Source organism: Lemur catta, chromosome 3 (genome assembly GCF_020740605.2).
Source record: "Lemur catta isolate mLemCat1 chromosome 3, mLemCat1.pri, whole genome shotgun sequence".
Lineage (NCBI taxonomy): Eukaryota > Metazoa > Chordata > Mammalia > Primates > Lemuridae > Lemur > Lemur catta.
Window position 1 is genome coordinate 24,116,191 of NC_059130.1, and position 20,278 is coordinate 24,136,468.

The window sequence follows — 20,278 nt, forward strand, 5'->3', positions numbered from 1 at the left end:
TATGAAGAGATTCAACATAGGCAACAGGATGGTGTGAAGAATTCATAGTTTTAATAATAGATTAGTTAGGGGTGGGGATGATGGCTTCTGTCCTATCTGTGCTGTTCTCCAAAAGCAGAGACTCCCTTCACATAAGATCCAGATAACACCCACTTCATTTCTGAAGTAGGCAAGCAGAATATACCTTACCCACATATATTCATCATAAACTTTTTTCCCTATTTCCTCCTTTTTTGAGTATCTTATGGGTGATGATCATGTATTACTTTTTGAGTTCTTGGTTCTTAAAAAATCTCAACCCTTAATTTATTGATTGTCAGGACCCCACCTAACCACTAAGAGCTTGTAGGGGTGATCTCTGGAGTAGATGCATTAGAGCAATTAGCTTCCTAAAAACAGGACTGAAAAAATTGGTGGAGAGCACCTATGGAGGTCTGGAATGCAGAAACCTTGTGCAGAGTCCTTATTCTGTGATCATTTTGGCCGTGAACTGCAGCCTCATCTGACTCTGGATAAATGTTATTGTTTCATGTATCTCCTAGTCCCTACTGTTTCCTTTAGTGATTCTTTATGTTCTTCCATGCCATTCTCTATCCCCAAATTATTTCCAAACCAGTCAGGGGATTGCTGGCCTACTTATTGGATGCAAAGCCACAGAACAAAGAGCCCAGAAAGGAGTGGGGCTAGGAGGGTTGCTGAGGAAAGAGGAACTCCAGCATCAGAGGGGAAGAGATGCAGCTTCTCTAAGTCTGGCAGGAAGACTCGGGCATCCTCCAGAGCTGCCTGAGCTGCCACGGTAAAGTTGGGGTCACCAGAAATTAAAACATCAAAGACACAGGAATGGAAGTAAGCATCTTCCACTGGAAGCCCTTCCTTGCACAGCTGTCTGGCAATATCAATGGTTATAGCTCCCCGACGATTGCGCTCTGATTGAGAGAGTCGCTGACTTGGAGGGCATCCCCCAACACAGAGCTGCAGGTCCTGCTCAGCTGAGAAGGCCCTGGCCACATCCTCTGCTACCTTGATAGAGAAGGACAGCTGCCCAGCTGTCTGCCGAATGATTATAGTTGTGCCAATATAGGCAGCTCGGATCTCCACATGGCTCCCAGGGTTAGCAGTTTGAATAGACAAACTGGAGCCACCAGGTCGGTCACCTCCATTGATAGAACCATCTTCAAAGGCTACAGGAAGATTGTCCACTTCAGCCTGGTAGACCTTCTGATCAATGCATTCCTGCATGTTCTTAAATATGATCGTGAGCTGTGAGGGCAAGAAGGAAAATAGTTCATTCTGGGCTCGGTGCGTCCTCCCCCCACTCAGACCTCATACAGTCAGGGATGTGATCCAAGCACAGAGATGCAAGGCTTCTCAGGGCCATCAATCCTTGATCCCTTCTATTCATGTTTCAATATTGCCTTATCCCTACTTAACCCTGCTCTCTACTCAATCTCAGCAACTCCCAAGAAGAGAGAAAGTTTCCCTTCTGAAACTCCTCAAGTCTACTCTTCCCAACTTTCTCTTCAGTGTTTTCTGCATTGGAGTGAAATTCCCATCAAGGGAAGTGATTTACAGGAGCAAGTGTTTGGTAGGACGGAGTGATTCAAGATGGGGGAGTGGCTGAGGAAAAAAGGGAATAAGGAGCATTGCTGTGGAGGAGTGAGAATGAGGAGTAAGTGGTATCGAGGGGTGACCTTGAGAGATTTTCATGAAGTGGGTCTGGAGGAAAATTGAGTCCCTGACCTTCCGAGTGGTGGTAGCGTTGGCCCCCAATGCCACGGGGGAGCTGGTGGCCTGGACAAAGAGGAAGTCGTTATCCAGCAGAGGCCAAGCTCCTTGTACACGGCACGTGTGAAAGTGGTGGTGGAAGCTGCGTACGTGGGGGTCTCCGAAGGAAGCGCAATGCAAGAAGCCAGAGGGACGACCATGCAGCCGGGAAAACCGGCTTTCATAGTCACAGGGGTCCGAGGCTGGGAGGCCCTGACCAGCACCTGGAAGAGCTGGGCCCCGGGGCGGGGGAGGGGCCGTAGGGCCCTGACGGGAGCAGTTGTGCTGGATCATCAGGTCTTCGATGCCATGCACTGCCGAATGGAAGGCGAGGTCCCCGCGGCAGGTGCGGGCGGTGCGCCGAGTGCAGAGCGCGTAGGAGCGGAGGGCTCGACAGAGGCCACCGGAGCCCACCTCTCCCCCTCGGCCACTAGCGGCGCCGCCACCACCGCCGCCTCCTCCTCCTCCTCCTCCTCGAAGCGCTCCTGTTGAACCCCCACTTCTAAGGCTCAGAGTGGACGATACATACTCAGCATTGCAGCGGAGGATCTTGCATTGAGAATGAGCTGAGAACGGAAGGGAGAGGATTGTGAGATAGTTCCCAGACCTCTGCTCTATTAGAGTATGATCATAACTCTTCCAAATCTCATCAAGGGATTTCAGAAGTTCCTAAAACCCAACTAAGGGTTTTTCCCACCCCCACCCCCTCAGTTCCCTCATTTTCTCTTAACTTGGTCTTACTAAAAATGTGTAAGCCTGCGTCTCTTCTCCCTGTCAATCAAGGGCTTCCCCAGTTCCCTTCCCCAAGTTGAGTGGGAAATAAAATACACTTGTTTGGGAGTAGAGTGACTAGGACTCCTCAGCACCTGTCTCTCCTCACTCACTCATGCTCACGTGCCCAACCCTACATAGCAGGGTTTCCTCTGGATTTCCCAAACCCCTCCCTGGCCCTTCCTTACCATGTCCACAGAGGAGCAGCAGGAGAGTGAGAGTGCTTAGAGTTGGGGGACTGCCATGGGGGGACCGGGGACCAGAGGACTGGCCTGGATCCCCCATACCTATCCAGCCTGGTCCCCCCAGGCGCCGGTTCTTCCCAGCTGATGGCCCTCCTACCTAGTGAATTTTGACCGCACGTCCTGTAAGTGACTGAAAAAAGAAATTTGGCTGGGCATGGGGAGAGAGAAGAGTTGAAGATTGGTCAGGATGATGTGAAGAGAATCTGGGGAGATTGAGAAAAGGATGAATAGACTGGAGTTTGGGGAGAATGGGAATCCTAAAACTATAAATGTAGCTCTTAAGCTTCCGTGCCCTGCTCCTGTGGCCACTTTCAAGGCCCTTGTGCAATAAGCCTAGGTGGGGGTGGAGAGAAGGTTGAGTGAACTCTGGGGGCAAAGTCTACTGTATTGCCCCATCCTGAGCTACCAAACAGCAGATATGTCAAAAATGGAGAAATCTTGGGGATAGATCAAATACCAGTCACCAGTGGGATCCCCAATAGAATTAGGATATGAAAATATTTCAGAAATATACCTCTTATCTGTCCTTCTCCATTAGAAGGGACATTTTCCAGGTGTATTAATTTCTCTTCCTTCTTTGTGTCAGAAGAACACAAGGTGTAAAGGTAGAATACCCTCCCCCTCTAGAACATCAGTATGCAAATGAAAAGGAAACCAATCTCTTTTATCAGCTCTAGAGAGCTGCAGTTATAATTCCTCTGTCTCATTGAATAATAGGATGCAAACCAAGCATGCGAATCAATACTTGTTTTTTCTTAGTTCTTGTATTTTTCCAAACCTGACTGAAGAATCATTCTTTCCATTGATCTCCCCTTTGCAAATTCAGAAGTTTTCAGTCTTTTGGTGAGGGCAGGGGTTGGGCAGGGACTAACTCCCTCCTGCAGAACTCCCCTCTGTTGGGGTAAGGATATGATTGGGAGCAGAGTCCAGCAGGAGGGAGAATAGAATAGAGGGACTGGAGTTGTGGGGAGAAATAATTTACAACAAAGGATAGCCCCCACCCTTGGAATCCAATGTGAAGGGCATTGCTAAGTAGGGCAGGCTAGAAGGGTGTCAGTGACTAATCGTCTGAGGCCAAATTTGGCCTTGGTGAGAAAAATACAGAATAGAGAGTGTGGAGAACTCCTAAAATTTCATCAGAAATCTTGAGGTAACAGGGTAAAGAGGGAGCTAAGACTGTGGGAGGAGAGACAGAGGATTAAACTTTAAATGGCTAGAGGCTAGAGGCCAGAGGCCAGAAGGAAATGAGACAGAAGGAGAAATGGAGATTGAGGCACCTTGATAGGGAGAGATCCTAGCTTTTGGACCAGAGACATCCAAGTAGGTGTCTGTAATTTTATAAAAGTCTAACTTCAATCCAAAAGCTTATTAAAGGAATTGCAATTTCATTTTGACTTACTGTTTCCAGAGGTCAAACATTACTCTGATATCCAATTCTCCAGCCATGGTTGCCTACTCTGTCAGTCGGCTCCAGCCAGGGGATCCCCCGTCTCTTTCTCCATGTCTCCCCCAGGTCCCCAGATCGGCTGCAGTCTCACTGAGGTCAGGGAGCCAGAGAAGGTTTGGTGTGGGGGAAAGGGGGAGTATATGGCTGGCCGGAGTACTGGACAGCTGAGCAGGGAGGGAGGTGGCTACTGAGTTGACGGTTTTAAAAATAGCTAAGTCCAAAATTCCAGGAACGTTAGTGGGGGTAGGGTGTGGGAGTGGGGGGAGTGGGGAGAGTAGGAGGATTAGAAAGAATATGGAGTATTGGGTGCCAAGTGGGGGTGGGGAGAAAAATATGACAGACAAGTCAGGTATCCAATTCCAGCTTGTATGACTTCTAGTCACTGCCTACTCCAGGCAGCCCTCCAGCATTCTTAATAATGAGCTCCTGGCCTTTAAAAATTGTAGTGGGTGATTGGATACCTTTTGTTTACCACCCTCATCTTTGCTGTATTGAATATTACATTTAGTTTCTACAAATGGTTATCTGGGAGGTAGTTGACTTTAAATAAGATCCATAGCAGAGGTAATTCACAGCTCCTCCCTCATCTGTGCAGACAGAGTATTTTAGAAGGACTGAAAAAGCCAGCTGTCCAGAGAAGAAATCTGAGCTCTGAGTTGTTTAGGATGAAGGTTCGTTCAGTCTATCCCGCTCAGATCCTTGCAGCTGTCTATCCCCCTACCTCCTCCGTTTTCATTACCTTAGTTCGTACAGCAATTCCTCCTCCCGCCCCCTCAATAATACACACAAAATATAAACTCCTGAGTTGCTGGGGGAGAAGGCTAACAAAGGCAAAGAAGTGAAGAAAGACTGGAAATAGAATTTTTTTGAAACTACTAACCTGTAGGGGAGGGGGAGTTGGAGAGATAAGTGTAGAGAAAAAGACATTCAGAAAGGTACTTTTGTGGAATAACAGAATCTTGTGAATTTAAGATATTGTGATCAAGGGATTTAGGTATATCATGTTTTTGCAGCCATAGGAACATCTGAGATCATTATCTTTTAGTATTTGCTGAGTAAAGTTAATGCAAGGACTGATTCCAAATAGTACCACTGAGGCATTTGTACCAATTGGCTCTACATTTAATTCAGAGGCCCACACAGTACTACTCTTCTCAGATATATGTATATCTGACAACTTTAATTTTTCTCTCAACCACCAGAGGCCATATCACAAGGAGTTTTTTTACAAAAAGTTAAATGCCTCCAAGCAAACTATTGAAGTGAAGTGACTTTAAAACAAAATAACTTGGCTGTGACATCCCAAGTAGGATATAATTTAATGACAAAGAGAAGTGACAAAAAGTATTTTTAAATGCCATATTATAGATTATAGTGTTGGTATTATTATTCTGAAACTATTTTAGGTGTGATGTGGAATTAAAAAAATGAGTAATAATGTTGGTGTCTTTGAGAACCAGGATTTTTAGTGTGGATTAAAGTGATACAGATTTATGATTAGTGAAGTTAAGAAAAAAATCTACAATTCTGAATTTAAATTGCAAGTATAACTGTGAACTCATGGTATATTTTATCCTAAAAAATTTCCTAGCTTTATCCTGAAAAGGCCTAGAGACAATCCAGTAACAATAAACACCTCTAGTGTCCAAATTGTGCTATCAAAATACCAATTCCCACTAAAAGGAACCAGGACTTCTTGGAGAAATGGCTGATTTCAAGTTTGGGGCAAGAATTACCCTAAGGAAGGATAAACAAGGAAGACTATTAGGATTGTAGCAAAAGAACTAAGGAGCCAAATAGAATAGTTCCCACTGGTCAAAGATGGGACAAGTTGAGCATCAAAATGGATACTATCTGCAATGGATTGAAACACATCAAATGTGTTTTTTTTTTTGGAGATAGAGTCTCACTCTGTTGCCCAGGCTAGAGTGCCGTGGCATCAGCCTCTCTCACAGCCACCTCAAACTCCTGGGCTTAAGTGATACTTCTGCCTCAGCCTCCCGAGTAGCTGGGACTACAGGCATGCGCCACCATGCCTGGCTAGTTTTTTCTATATATTTTTAGTTGTCCAGATAATTTCTTTCTATTTTTTATTAGAAACGGGGTCTCACTCTTGCTCAGGCTGCTCTCAAACTCCTGACCTCAAGCAATCCTCCTCCTCGGCCTCCCAGAGTGCTAGGATTACAGGCGTGAGCCACTGCACTCGGCCTGTTTGAAAATTTTATAGTAAAAATTTAAAGCCAATAGCCAGGCATGGTGGCTCAGGCCTGTAATCCTAGCACTCTGGGAGGCCGAGGCGGGAGGATCGTTTGAGCTCAGAAGTTCGAGACCAGCCTGAGCAAGAGCGAGACCCCGTCTCTACTGAAAATAGAAAGGAATTATATGGACAGCTAAAAATATATATAGAAAAAAATTAGCTGGGCATGGTGGCACATGCCTGTAGTCCCAGCTACTCGAGAGTCTGAGGCAGGAGGATTGCTTGAGCCCAGGAGTTTGAGGTGGCTGTGAGAGAGGCTGATGCCACGGCACTCTAGCCCGGGCAACAGAGTGAGATTCTGTCTCCATAAAAAAAAAAAAAGTAAAGCCAGAGTCATCTGTGGTCCCTTTGATATATATCTATACACTTTTATTTAACATTTATATGTTTATATATAAAATATTATTTAAATATAATGTATATTATATAAATGTTATATATTTTATACATACATATATGTGTACACATATGTATTCTTCACATAGTCAATTGGTATTGGAGAAATTTGCCCATCATCCTCATCAAAGCCCATTGACCAAACACCACCAGAAACGAACCTGTAGTTTAAAAAGTTGGGTTTGTTTGGCTTGCTATAGCAAGGAAGAGAAAGCCCCTAAAGGAATTATGGAACCATTTCACTGAGGGAAAGTTAGGAGGAGCCTGTTACAGTGTTTGGGCTTCTGTTGGGTGTTTCTGAACTAGAGTTTAGAATAGTGAGGGCCAATTTTGGACTGAATATTGTTGAGAAGTGAGGTATTTCAGTGATTGGATATCTAAATTATTTTTATATAGAAGGTGGGAGGATTAAAGAGGATTGGAGTCAAAATTGGTTTCAAAAAAAGCTGCAATTACTCATGTTAGAAGAGGGGATGGTTGGTCATTTTGTGGTTGATCTTATCTCTATTTTGTTCAAAACATAGTGGTGGTGTGGCTCTGATAAGCTGAGAGATAATAATTGCCAACATAGACTTCTATACTCAGCTAAAATATTATTCCAGAATTAAAAATAAGTAGGCTGGGCACGGTGGCTCACGCCTGGAATCCTAGCACTCTGAGAGGCCGAGGCGGGTGGATCGCTTGAGGTCAGGAGTTCGAGACCAGCCTAAACAAGAGTGAGACCCCTGTCTCTACTAAAAAAAATAGAAAGAAATTATCTGGCCAACTAAAAATATAATAGAAAAAATTAGCTGGGCATGGTGGCACATGCCTGTAGTCCCAGCTACTCGGGAGGCTGAGGCAGTAGGATCGCTTAAGCCAGGAGTTTGAGGTTGCTGTGAGCTAGGCTGACGCCACGGCACTCACTCTAGCCCGGGCAACAGAGCGAGACTCTGTCTCAAAAAAAAAAAAAAGTAAAACAGGCTGGGTATGGTGGCTCCCACCTGTAATCTTAGCATTTTGGCAGGCCGAGATGGGAGGATTGCTTGAGACCAGGAGTTTGAGGTTACAGTGAGCTATTATGAGTAAAACATTTTCAAACAAACCAAAACCTGAAGGAATTTATTAATACCAACAACACTCATCAGAAGAACTTTTAAAGGATTACTATGGAAAGAATGACTTTGAGCCCAGAAGGACAGATTGAGATGGGAGAAAGAATGATAAACAAAGAAATAACTTTGCGGCTAAAGCTAAACAATTATTGTAAATCTTAAAAATGACTACTTTTGAGGCTGGGCGCGGTGGCTCACGCCTGTAATCCTAGCACTCTGGGAGGCCGAGGCCGGTGGATCGCTGGAGGTCAGGAGTTCAAGACCAGCCTAAAATAGAAAGAAATTATCTGGCCAACTAAAAATATATATACAAAAAATTAGCCGGGCGTGGTGGCGCATGCCTGTAGTCCCAGCTACTCGGGAGGCTGAGGCAGTAGGATCCCTTAAGCTCAGGAGTTTGAGGTTGCTGTGAGCTAGGCTGATGCCACGGCACTCACTCTAGCTAGGGCAACAAAGTGACACTCTGTCTCAAAAAAAGAAAAAAAAAAATGACTACTTTTGGAAGTAAAAATGACCACAATAGCACATAAGATAGGATGGGAATTATTATTAAAGCTATCCAAGACTCTCATAGTGTTAGGGAGGAATATATAAAAATTGATATAATTGAATTTATGCTTTAATTATTATGTAAGTATGCATTGTAAGCATAGCCACCAAAATAATAGGGGAAAAAGGTATTATTTCTGAACCAAAAGAGGAAGAAGGGGAATTAAAATAATAAATAAAACAAGACAAAAATTTATTCCAAAAGAAGAGAAAGGAGGAGAAAAATAAAAGAAAAAGTGTAAATAAAAGAAAAAAAATTATCATAATCTCAATTTTAAACATCAGTCATTCTCACTGCTCTGTTCAGAATGGTTTTCGAGAGGGGGAAGAATGGAAGCAGATTCAGTCATTTAGGACTCTGACTGCAGCCATGGAAATGATGAGAAGTGGTCTGTCTTACGATATATTTTGCAGGTAAAGTCTATAGGACTTGCTGATGCTTAGACATTGTTTTTGAGACTAATTTTTACTACTTTTGTCAATGTTTATTTTATTTTTATTTTATTTTATTTTTTGAGATAGAGTCTCACTCTGTCACCTTGGGTAGAGTGCTGTGGTGTCATCGTAGCTCACTGCAACCTCAAACTCCTGGGCTTGAGCGATCCTCCTGCCTCAGCCTCCCCAGTATCTAAGAGTACAGTCCCATGCCATAACGACTGGCTAATTTTTCTATGTTTAGTAGAGACTGGTCTCGCTCTTGCTCCAGTTGGTCTCGAACTCCTGAACTCCTGAACTCCTGACCTCAAGCAATCTACCTGCCTCAGCCTCCCAGAGTGCTAGGATTACAGGTGTGAGCCATGGCACCTGCCTGGCCCAATGTCTAATTTTTCAAGTAGATGAAATAATTTCTTTTGTGTTTGTCTTCCTTATAAGGCTTAAACTAGTCTGTTTTCTGTAAGTTCTTGACACTTAATAGAAAAAAGTTTCCTATAAACTGGCTCAAGTCTGAATAAAAAGAAAAAAAGAAAAAGAAACAGGTTCCCTACTCTTCTAGAAGATGGTCACTAACTCTTTGTTGGCACCACTTAGGGTGATTTGGAGCATGGATCAAGTCCTTTAGATCTTTCCCATGCCATTTATAGATCTGTCTTCTTTACCCTTTTGAAGTTATTTATATTGCAGTTTTAAGTTACTGCATGCTCATTCAGTGTTCTGAAGCTGAAAAGAAGTTGCAATTAGGAAAGAGAGTGTAATGGGCTGGATATCAGCCACTAATTTGTATACTGTTTGTTCTAGAATAAAATATCCTACTTGTGGCTGAAGGTAGAGCCACATTTAAAAGCATCAAGGGGCCCAGACAAGGTTAACCAATAAGAGAAACACAGGAAAAGAGTATTATGTTGGTCTTTATACTCAGTAAGGGAGAAGTCTCAGAAATGGGTAGGGAGAATTGTCATGAGACACAATAAAATAGATCTACCTGGACAAGGGTAATCATATTAATAATAATAGAAAGTAGTTTGAATAACAGTATCGTTGAACGTGTATCGGTGCCAGATGCCGAGCTGAGTAATCCGCATGATGGTATTTCTAATCCTTTCAACAACTCTGAAAGGTAGATCTTATCCCCATTTTATAGATCAGAAAGCCGAAGCTCAGAGAGACCATCTTGCCCAAGGCTGTAAATTTGGAAAGTGGCATAGCCTATTTCAAATCCAGATTTATCTGACACGGAAGCAAGTACTCTGCATTGTAACATTTTCTATAGGTTCAGAAGTGGCTGAGTTTAGATGATAAGGAAAACAGAAAACATACAGGTTCCAATCAGGATGTGGGAGATAGTAGAACAGGTAAAATAATCTCTAGATTTTTAGATTAGAATACTGGCTAAGACATGGGGCCTATCACCAAGTAGTAAGGATAGAGAGACAGGATGGCATCCAGCTTTTGTATATACCTAAGTAGTTAATCAAAATTCTAATGTATTTCAACACATTTAAACTATATTACTAAACCACTAACTTTTAGCAATATACTGCAAAAATAGAAGAGAATCGTGATAACCTCTTCTATTTTGTGTCAAATGAAAAAATGATAAGGAAACAAGGTATTTTTTCAAAATCCATTTCAGATAAACCTGGCAATGATTATTATGATGTTCATTTGTTATAGGTATAAGGGCCTACTTCATAAATTCCCCATGTAAGAAAAGTTGGCCTTTCTGACAAATAAAATAATAAAATAAGATAAAATTTTAGTCCAAAAGGAGACAAGAAAGGAGGAGAAAAAGAGAGAAGAAAAAGTGTAAATTAAAAACAAAATATTATCAGTTTTTTATATCAAAATATAATCTCAGTTTTAAATATAGATCATTCTCACTGCTCTGTACAGAATTTGGAAGCAGATTCAGCCATACAGGACTCTGATATATTTCCTTTTAGGAGGCAGCGTGATGCTTCCTTTTAAGAGGCAATGAGGATTATATAATTCATTTTCTTTTCTCTTTTTGTTTGAACTGTTTAGAAGTTCATAGAAAAATATAAGTACCAACTATATTTATATTAACTTGAGTTTTTGCTATGTATTTTTATCTTTTCTATAGCTTCCAAAGTTTCTATGTTAGTTGTCAATTGTTATATTTGTTTTTGGTTACATATGAGATGTTTCTTTATTTATGCATTTTTTACAAGTCACTTAAAAAAATTTTTGTAAAAATTACAGTTAAAAGCAAATCAAATATTTTTGGAAGTATGAGTTTAAATTTAAATTAAATAAAAAGTCTGCTTTCATTTTTCACAGCTTAGAATTTTGCCATTTTACTCATTTGGAGCTATTACATAAAGACATATGTACTTTACTTTGTGCTACATTTACCCACACATTTGATGTTTTTATCAATTCTTAGGAATATCGAGGGAGCAGTGCTTGCATTTCCCTTTTTGAAGAAGAAAGCTCCCAAAACAAAATGTTTCCAATTTCATTCTACTATCATATCTATTTATGGTTGATGCCATAAAGGATGGGTCTCCATTTGTTGAACTAATTGTATGTTGGCAGTGTGAGATTACTAAGAATTCAGAGTTTATAAATCAGTGGTTCTGGCTGAGTGTGGTGGCTCACACCTGTAGTCCCAGCTACTGGGGAAGCTGAGGCAGGAGGATTGCTTGAGCCCAGGAGTTTGGGATTGCAGTGAGCTATGATGACACCACTGCATTCTAGCCAGGGTGATAGAGTGAGACTCTGTCTAAAAAAACAAACAAATAAAAAACAAAAAAACAGTGCTTCTTAACTTTTTTGGATTATATATATACGCCCTTTTGAAAATCTGATGGTAGATATGAGCCCTCTCCTCAGAAAAATGGTCAAGTACGTACATTTGACATTGCAATTACAATTTCTTGGGAGTATATAAAACCTCTTACTAGAGGGTTAGAATAGGCAAGATATGACTCTTTTTTATTGTAGATGGTGGTAAGAATAAGGTAGATGCTTTACTAAACCATCCTTGAGTAAATCAGTCAGTACCCAGCTCAAAGCAGTACTGGCAAATAGCTCTTCCAGCTACAAGAGTATTTCACTCTGCCTTTGGAGCAATTCTTTTCTGGCTATCAGATAGTCCTGAAAAATACTTGAGTTGGTGGAGACTATCCATTATGGTATATGTTCTTGTAGATTTAGTTTTATTTATTTGATTTATATTAATTTGTATCTTGAGGTCTTATAGAGGGTATTGGGGGTTTGCGACGTCCCTGATAAAGATAGGGTCCCTGGCAGAATGTGTTGCAAGAGATGAAAGAAACAGAAACAGTATTTGAAAGAGCAGGGAAATCAGGGGACCACTAGCACTCTGGTGCCAAGGTGGCAGTGACTGAAACCCAGCACTTGCTTTTTACTCTCTTTGCCGTGCTGCAAAATACAATGATCTCTTGCGAAAAAATCATGGGATACAATGATCAGAAGTCTCAGGGATCCTCCCAAAATCACAAGGTGTCCTAGCTAATTTCCTTCTCCTTTCTATAAGGGAAAAACCACATAATTCTTCAGTAGGTACGACACTTTTGATCAAGGTAAACTAACCAATTTTATCCCAAGCTCAAGCTATGTACGTGGATATCAATCTTCTAACTTCAGTAGCTGTGACCCATTTGATCAAGGAACAAAGAAACTACATGCTTTCCACTGGGAGACTGGTTTTACATTAACTGAGGCATTGTGGAGAGAAAGGGAAAGAAGGAACTTGGCCCAGTGTTCTAACAATGGAAGCCTTAAGACCCTTCTCCCAGGCTGACATATTGCAATCTACCTCTACAGTCCTGAGAAGTTTTCATGTCAGGCCGCTCCGCGGCTTTTCATGCATGAGACCCCTTGGCTCTGAGGTTGGAGCATGCTTTGCTGTACTCCCAGATCGCTGATATATGTCCCCCAACTAGGCAGTTAACATCTGCCTTTATTTCAGGCTTCTGCTCAGGCAATTCCTTCACCTCCTTTCCTCTCACAGCCTCAGACATAGCATCCCTAAGTCCCAGTGATCTTAATCCCATCAAGAGGGGAAAACTGTTTATTAACTATTTGGGGTAGAACTCAATTCTTTCATTTTGCCATAAAGTGGCAGGAGCTTTTCCTTTATGGTGCATTCAATGTTCTGACTACTTACCTTCAGGTAAAGAATTAGGCATGTTATTAAAGATAGTATTATTTTTTATAGTGGCTTTCATTATGTTTGTAGAGCCAGCCACCAGTGGCTCCTGGCCTCCAAAGGAGCTGCAGATCATATAACATCTAAAAAAAAAAGGATTATTCATTACCAGTGAGATCTTGATTGTGGAGATGAAATGTGAATAACTGGTAAAGGTAGAACACAGGTAGTGAAAAGTAATGAGGGAAAAAAATTAGGGTTTCTTAGAGTTCAGTTGTGGCAGAACATATTGAGGTGTGTCATGGGGTCTCTGTGTGTAAAGTAACCCAAATATTTCAGGCTTCCATTGCCTTTTGATGTTTCTCAATGGGGCCCTATTGACAATTGTTTGTTTTGTGGAACTCTTCTTCCCAGTGCAGGACATTTAGCATTCTTGTCCCCTTTCCTCTGCCAAGTGCCAGTTGCATCTCCAGTCATTATAAATTTTAAGTGTCCCTACATATTTCCAAAGGGCCCTCTGGGGAAGGCAGTACCACTTCAACTGAGGAATACTACTAGACATTCTCAATCCCAGGTGGTGTCACACTACGATGACCTAAACTGGCTTAGCCAGAAGTCCTTTCACTGTACGGACCTTCCTTGCTTTAGAAACAGTTTGTTCTTTTGGAGCTCAAGGATATTCCCAATATTCTCATATAAGAGAATAGTTATAAAGAGATAGATATAAGACAATATAATATAATAGATATAAGAGAGATAGTTAACTCCTTTTAATTCACATACTTGGCTTCTCTCTGGAGCCTCTCAAGGACAGTGCCACACAGAGATCTGCCCTTCAGCAGTAGAAGCTGTTTTTCACGACCATGCAACCCAAAGGCTTAGTAATGCCTTGCACCTCAATCCAACCAGAGCGGCTCTACTTTGAGCTGTTTTACACTTTGGGATTTGGGATCTGATTTCATTAGGAAAAAAAGGGTTTTATTGCTAGAATGGATTGAAAACCCAACAGATTATATATATGATCTAAGGTATCTCTTCTAGTGCCAAGAGTCTTTATAATTTTAGTACTTCCCCATACCCTCATTGAAGCAGAATTCATGCTAAGTTGGAAATTGGGTTGGTGTAGGAAATGTTTGGATGGTTAAATCACCCTGCAGCATATGTCCTCAATACATCAGGCATTTTAGGGCTCTTGGAGGTAGATTGTTCCAAATTCTCAGAGTCCATGAGATTCTATAAGGTGAACTTCAGTCTATAAATTACTACCCATTTGGGTTTACTTGCAAATTTTTTTTTTTTTAGTTATACAATAGAGATTATGTCTGTCCACCTAGACTGTTCTTCAAAAGGACTTTGGGTGTTTCTGGTTGATTTCTGGACTCTAGCACACAGTTGTCCATCTCCTGAAGAGTTCTTTACATACTTATTATAATGCTGTGGATAGAACGACCAGATTAAGCTAGGAGGAGAACTTACTATGAGAAATCAATAGTGATTAGAGTCATGATTAATACCTGTGTGTGTGTGTGTGTGTGTGTTTTGTTTTTTTGTTTTGTTTTAGAGACAGGGTCTCACTCTGTTGCCCAGGCTGGAGTGCAGTGGCACCATCATAGTCACTGTAACTTGGAACTCCTGGGCTCAAGCAATTCTACTGCCTCAAGCCTCCTGTGTAGCTAAGCCTACAGGTGTGTGCCACCATGCTTGGCTAATTTTTTTTTTTTTCTAGAGACAAGGTCTCGCTATGTTACCCAGGCTGGTCTCAAATTCCTGGCCTCAAATGATCCTCCTGCGTCAGCCTCCCATGTGCTGGGATTACAGGCATGAACCACTGCACCTGGACTGTCTTGTATTTTTTTTGTCCCCAGACATTTATTGCTAATCAAATAAAGATTTCTGTTATTTAGGCCTGCACTTTAGCTGCTGCTATACCAAGGATAATGTCTGCCATTCTCAACAAATGTTAGATTTCATCTCCCTCCCCTGTTCCATCTTAGATTTGGACTATATTAATTAACCAAAATTAACTCGAATCTTGATGCCAGGCCAGGAATATTCTCAACTAGTTGGCTTAGTTCAATTCTGCAAATGTTGACCATAGAATTTTCTAGAAATGTGTGACAGAATTAAGGCCTTCTAGTATATTGCAGTCTTGCCATCAAGACAAAATATATAGAAATAAAAAGTAACACCTGGATGCAAGACAGATGTAATATAGTGCTTCATGGAAAAATGCACAATCCAGTGCCTAAAGTAGTGGCTGTTAGCCTTGGCTGCATGTTAGAATCATCTGGGGAACTTAAAAAACTCCTGGCTGGTGCGGTGGCTCACACCTGTAATGCCAGCACTCTGGGAGGCTGAAGTGGGAGGATTGCTTGAGCCCAGGAGTTGGAGACCACCCTGAACAAAAGTGAGAGACTCTACAAAAACTAGAAAAATTAGCTGGCATAGTGGTGTGCACTTATAGTCCCAGCTACTCAGGAGGCTAACTCAGGAGGATTGCTTGAGCCTAGGAGTTTGGGGCTGTAATGAGCTATGATCTCGCCACTGCGCTCCAGCCTGGGTGACAAAGTGAGGTCCTGTCTCAGCATGATTCTCTGGTGATTCATTCAGGTTGTTAGGTGTATCAGTAGTTTTTCCTTTTTATTACTGAATAGTATTTCATTCTATAGATGTACCACAGTTTGAAGGACATCTGCCTTGTTTTCAGTTTTTGGCTATTATTAATAAATATGCTGTAAACATTTGTGAACATATTTTTGTATGAATATATGTTTTTATTTCTCTGGGATAAATGACCAGGAGTGCAAAGGTGGAGTCACATGGCAATTGCATATTTAGTTTTTAAAGATAACTGCCAAACTGTTTTCTGGAGTGGCTGTACTATTTCACATTCCCATAAGCAATGTATTAGTGATTCAGTTTCTCTCTATTCTCACCAGCATTTGATATTGTCACTATTTTTTATTTTAGCCATTCTGATAGATGTGTAGTGATATTTAATTGTGGTTTAAATTTGTATTTCCCTAATGGCTAATGATGGTGAACATCTTTTCATGTGGTTATTTGCCATCTGTATATCTTCTTTGGTGAAATGTCCCTCCATGATTTTTGTTTTGTTTTTACCATTTTCTTATTGGATTCTTTTTTTTTTTTGAGAGTTCTTTATACATCCTAGGTAATAGTCCTTTGTTGGGTATGTGGTTTGCAAATATTTTTCTTCTAATCGGTAACTTGTCTTTTCATCCTTGTAACAGGATCTTTTGCAGAGCAAATGTGTTTAATTTTAATGAAGTCTAATTTATGATTTATCAGTTTTTCCTCTTATACATTGTGCTCTTGGTGTCAAGTCTTTGTATAGTCCTAGATCATGAAGATTTTCTCCTATTGTTTTTCTAAGAGTTTTACACTTCATATTTAAGTTGGTGATCCATTTTGAGTTAGTTTTTGCATAAGATATTAAGGTCTGTGTTCGCTTCGGCAGCACATGTACTAAAATTAGAATGATACAGAGAAGATTAGCATAGCCCCTGTGCAAGGATGACATGAAAATTCATGAAGTATTTCATATTTTTTATTTTTTTAAAAAAGGTATTAAGGTCTGAGACTTAGGTTGAGGTTTTGTTTTATTATTATTATTATTATTTGCCTATGGATGTCCAATTTCATCAGCAATGTATGTTGAAAAAGTTATCTTTCCTCCATTGAATTGCTTTTGTACGTTTGTAAAAAAAAAAAAAAAAGATGAGTTGGGTATATTTGTGTGGGTCTCTATTCTGTCTCTATTCTGCTTCTCATTACTGCTGGGTAGAGGTAGGAGTTCCAGCTCCCTACTAGTGCTGCATTGATACCAACCTGGCCAGGAGAGGTAGGAGTACCTCCTTACTGCTCCCCACATGACCTCCACTGACACTAGGGGATGAGGGTAGCCTTGTTACCAGTGACTTTTGGTGAAAGCCCTGGCTCTCTATTAAGTTTCCTCTGATACCACCCCAGCAGGAAAGGGAAGGGATGCCTCCTAACAGGCCTGCTGAGAATAGAAGTGTAGGTATTCCATTCAGTCTCTTCTGGAATGGCTGAGAGGGAGCCACAGTTTGTTTCTGTGGTGTTTGGCTGGAATAGAGCAGTTATTGTCTAAAAGTTTTCTGTTTTGTTAGGCTGCCTCATTCCTGACCCTTTGGCTAGAGAGAACAGGCTTTTGTTAGGGATTTTTTCGCTGCTCCTATTGGCATTTCTAGGTTGCTGGCTCCTTCAGCTCCAAGTCTGGGGTATATGAGGCAAAAAGAAAGACCAGGGGAATCAGCATTGTGTCATTCCTTGGGTTCTGGGGCCTCTAGCTGGTCTACCTCCTTCTTTCTCTCCACCTTTCAGCGTCTTCTTATGTTTGTTTTATATGTAATATCCAGTGTGTTTGGTTGTATTAGGAGGAGGAATAAGGAAAATTACATCTACTCAATCCTCCCTAATCCATTGTCTTTTATTCACTTGTTTGTTTGGTTTTCCACTAGATTTTGAGCTGTTTACTTGTATTTTTGTCTCTTCAATACCTAGTCTGGCACATGAAATATTTTTAAAAAGGAAAATAGAAAATAGAACTGGCAGTGATGTGAATGAGTCTCATTCCTTCCCCATCCACCCTTAGGTGTGTAGTGCCAGGAAGAGGAGGAGGCTTGATTTTGTCCTGGTGCTTTGATGTTGGGAAAGGTGGCTAGCTTCCAGAGCTCATACTTTCTTTCCTCAGTCCTCTTGTGTTACAAAAAATTACCTGCAGGTGGCAGAATAATTCATGAAAATTAATTGCTGTATAACTGTTGAACAAAATATAAGGAGGCTCATTTCCTCTGTGACATAGAGAAATAAATTGTTACCTTGTACCCACCCTGGGTGCAATCCCAGTATGCTGTTCTGACAGTTAGATACACCACTCCCCATCCCCCACTCCGCGCCTTGAGGCACAGTGCGTAACTGTCTAGTGGAAACAAATGAAGTAAAAGAAAGTGGTTTCTGTTAGGTTCATTGGTGACATGACCACAAGATTCTTGTTTTTGTGAAAATAAATGTCTAGCATTTAGTTACTCTTCTACCTAATGTCTGGCATTTAAACTCCTAGGAAGGTGGAATTGGATGAGTGGAAGATTAATGTTTTTCTTAGACAACATTTCAACATTGTTACTTTGAAAACAAAACAAAATAACAAAAAGAATCCCCCCAACACTCCATGTCCTACCACCCAAGCCCTGCTGATATACACATATCATCGGTGATTCAATTTTTGAATTCTATTTTTCATTCATTATGAAAAGTATTTTCTGATGTAAGAGTATGTTTAGGGGTGGAATTACTTTTAAAAATTTCTATTTGGATTCATGGGCACAGAGTTAATCACATGGTGGTCATCTGACCAAAGAAAGACCTGAGGGGAGGCTTTTGATTGTTTATTTCATTTTTGTTTTTCTCTTTTGTTTCTAAAAATTTCAAACCTACAGAAAAGCTGAAAATACACTGATTCATTATCAACATTTTGCCACATTTGCTTTTTTTCCTCTCTCATAAGGATAATTTCCAATACATTGATGGGGATCGTTTTAAAAGTTCCTTCAGTCCATGCATGCAATCTTACTTTCTCCTCATTCCCTCTCTTCCTTCCTCATATTTAAAAATTTTAAAGTTACAAGATCTTGCACTTCTCTTAGTCTTCTACTACCAAGTGAAGCTCAGATCCTGCTGAGCACCAAGCACCCGTAGGAGGAGTGATTTTCACTTGTCTATAATACTCATTTTAGCCTACAGAGTTCGGTGAAAATTCACACGACATGAAAAACTACAATAGGCCCAGGATCTCCTAGCGTTACTCACATGATGTCCCTTATATTTCTTAAGGAAAAGTTCCTGGTTGTTTTTGGCAAAGACCCAGCTGGGGACCTTACTTTTCTACTGATCACAGTTCAGGAAAGTACTGCAACTACAAGGGGGTGAGAGCTTTCTCTCTGTTTCTCGCTCTTCTCTTTGGACATTCATCTCTGGTCTTGGGAACTGTGATCATGTGTACACAATCCTCTCTCGGCTCTACGAGCCAAGCTGGGGAATTCTTTCACGATGTTTTTTACTCTAAGAAAAAAGTAGTGAGTAGTTTCACGCAGCCCAGCATTCGAAAATCGCAAAACCTGGATAATGAAAATATAATAATATGGAAAATAGAAAGTACAAGCGGAAACACACATTTTAGTTAGAATGATATATTCTTAAGAAGACAGGCTCATCGACCTCCCTGGTGGTCTAGTGGTTAGGATTCGGCGCTCTCACCGCCGCGGCCCGGGTTCGATTCCCGGTCAGGGAAGAAACATTTTTATTTTTCACCCCTGTACATGCATGCAAACATGTGTATATATATTTAAACATGCTCTTCCTTTTACTCAAATGGTAGCAATCTGTACACGCTTTCTGCACTTTGCCATTTTCATTTAACAATATATTTTAGAAGTAGTTACAGATTAGACATGAAGAACTTCCTTATTTTTTCTTATGACACAGCATTCCATTGTGTGGATAGTTTAGTCAGCTTCCTATTGATGGACAGTAAGGTTATTTCTAACCCTTGGCTATTACAAAAATTCTGCCATAAATGATCTTGTATATATTTCATTTTGCATGTGTGTGGAATAAATACCCAGGAATTGGAATGCTGGTTCAAAATGTATGTGTTTTTGTGGATAGATATTCCAATTTGCCTTCCATAGAGTTCATACCAATTTACACTCTCATCAGCAATGTATGATGTAAATATAATTTTTAAAAAACCTCATTTTTTTATCAAAATGGATTTAATCAATCATATTTCTGGACTTTTAGGGTTTTTTTCCCCCTTAAATTATGGTTTTAGAAATAACACTTTGATGAACATCTGTGTAGCGGTATCTGTGGGTGTATCTCTAGATATTTCCTTAGAGTAAATTTCTAGAAGTGGAATTACTACCTTATACCACATGTTAAGCGGATTAAAGAATTAAATGCAAGAACTGAAACTATTAATAGAGTAGAAGAAAAGTACTCTAGTGAATAATTATCTTAATTTTGGGCTACAGAGGACTTTTTCAAGGTAAAAACAAAGGCAGAAATCATAAAGGATAAAACTGATAGATTAGACTACATAAAAACAGGAAATTTCTGCCCTCCCCAAAATCT

The 20,278-nt window shown here is 40.7% G+C and overlaps 1 protein-coding gene and 2 non-coding genes across 3 annotated transcripts; 2 read left to right on the plus strand and 1 right to left on the minus strand.

Annotated features, from left to right (window-relative positions):
* Positions 1 to 39: 39 nt before the first annotated feature.
* On the minus strand, positions 40 to 3,498 carry HJV (hemojuvelin BMP co-receptor). Its single transcript, XM_045544886.1, has 3 exons — positions 2,724 to 3,498; positions 1,741 to 2,330; positions 40 to 1,260 (listed from the first exon to the last, which is right to left on the minus strand). Exons 1-3 carry the CDS (start codon positions 2,818 to 2,820, stop codon positions 637 to 639), a joined length of 1,311 nt encoding a protein of 436 aa, XP_045400842.1. The 5' UTR covers positions 2,821 to 3,498; the 3' UTR covers positions 40 to 636.
* A 13,066-nt stretch (positions 3,499 to 16,564) lies between these two features.
* LOC123636142 lies at positions 16,565 to 16,671 on the plus strand. The gene has a single exon (XR_006734352.1). It is a non-coding gene; the product is annotated as a U6 spliceosomal RNA (small nuclear RNA).
* Positions 16,672 to 19,361: 2,690 nt separating this feature from the next.
* TRNAE-CUC lies at positions 19,362 to 19,433 on the plus strand. Its single transcript has one exon. It is a non-coding gene; the product is annotated as a tRNA-Glu (tRNA).
* The last annotated feature ends 845 nt before the right edge of the window (positions 19,434 to 20,278 follow it).

Coding starts and splice junctions, on each gene's coding strand:
- HJV (XM_045544886.1), bottom strand. CDS start 2,820: ATGGGGGATCCAGGCCAGTCCTCTGGTCCCCGGTCCCCCCATGGCAGT. Junction 2,331..2,723: donor GCTGCTCCTCTGTGGACATG/GTAAGGAAGGGC, acceptor TTCCGTTCTCAG/CTCATTCTCAATGCAAGATC. Junction 1,261..1,740: donor ACGCTACCACCACTCGGAAG/GTCAGGGACTCA, acceptor TTGCCCTCACAG/CTCACGATCATATTTAAGAA.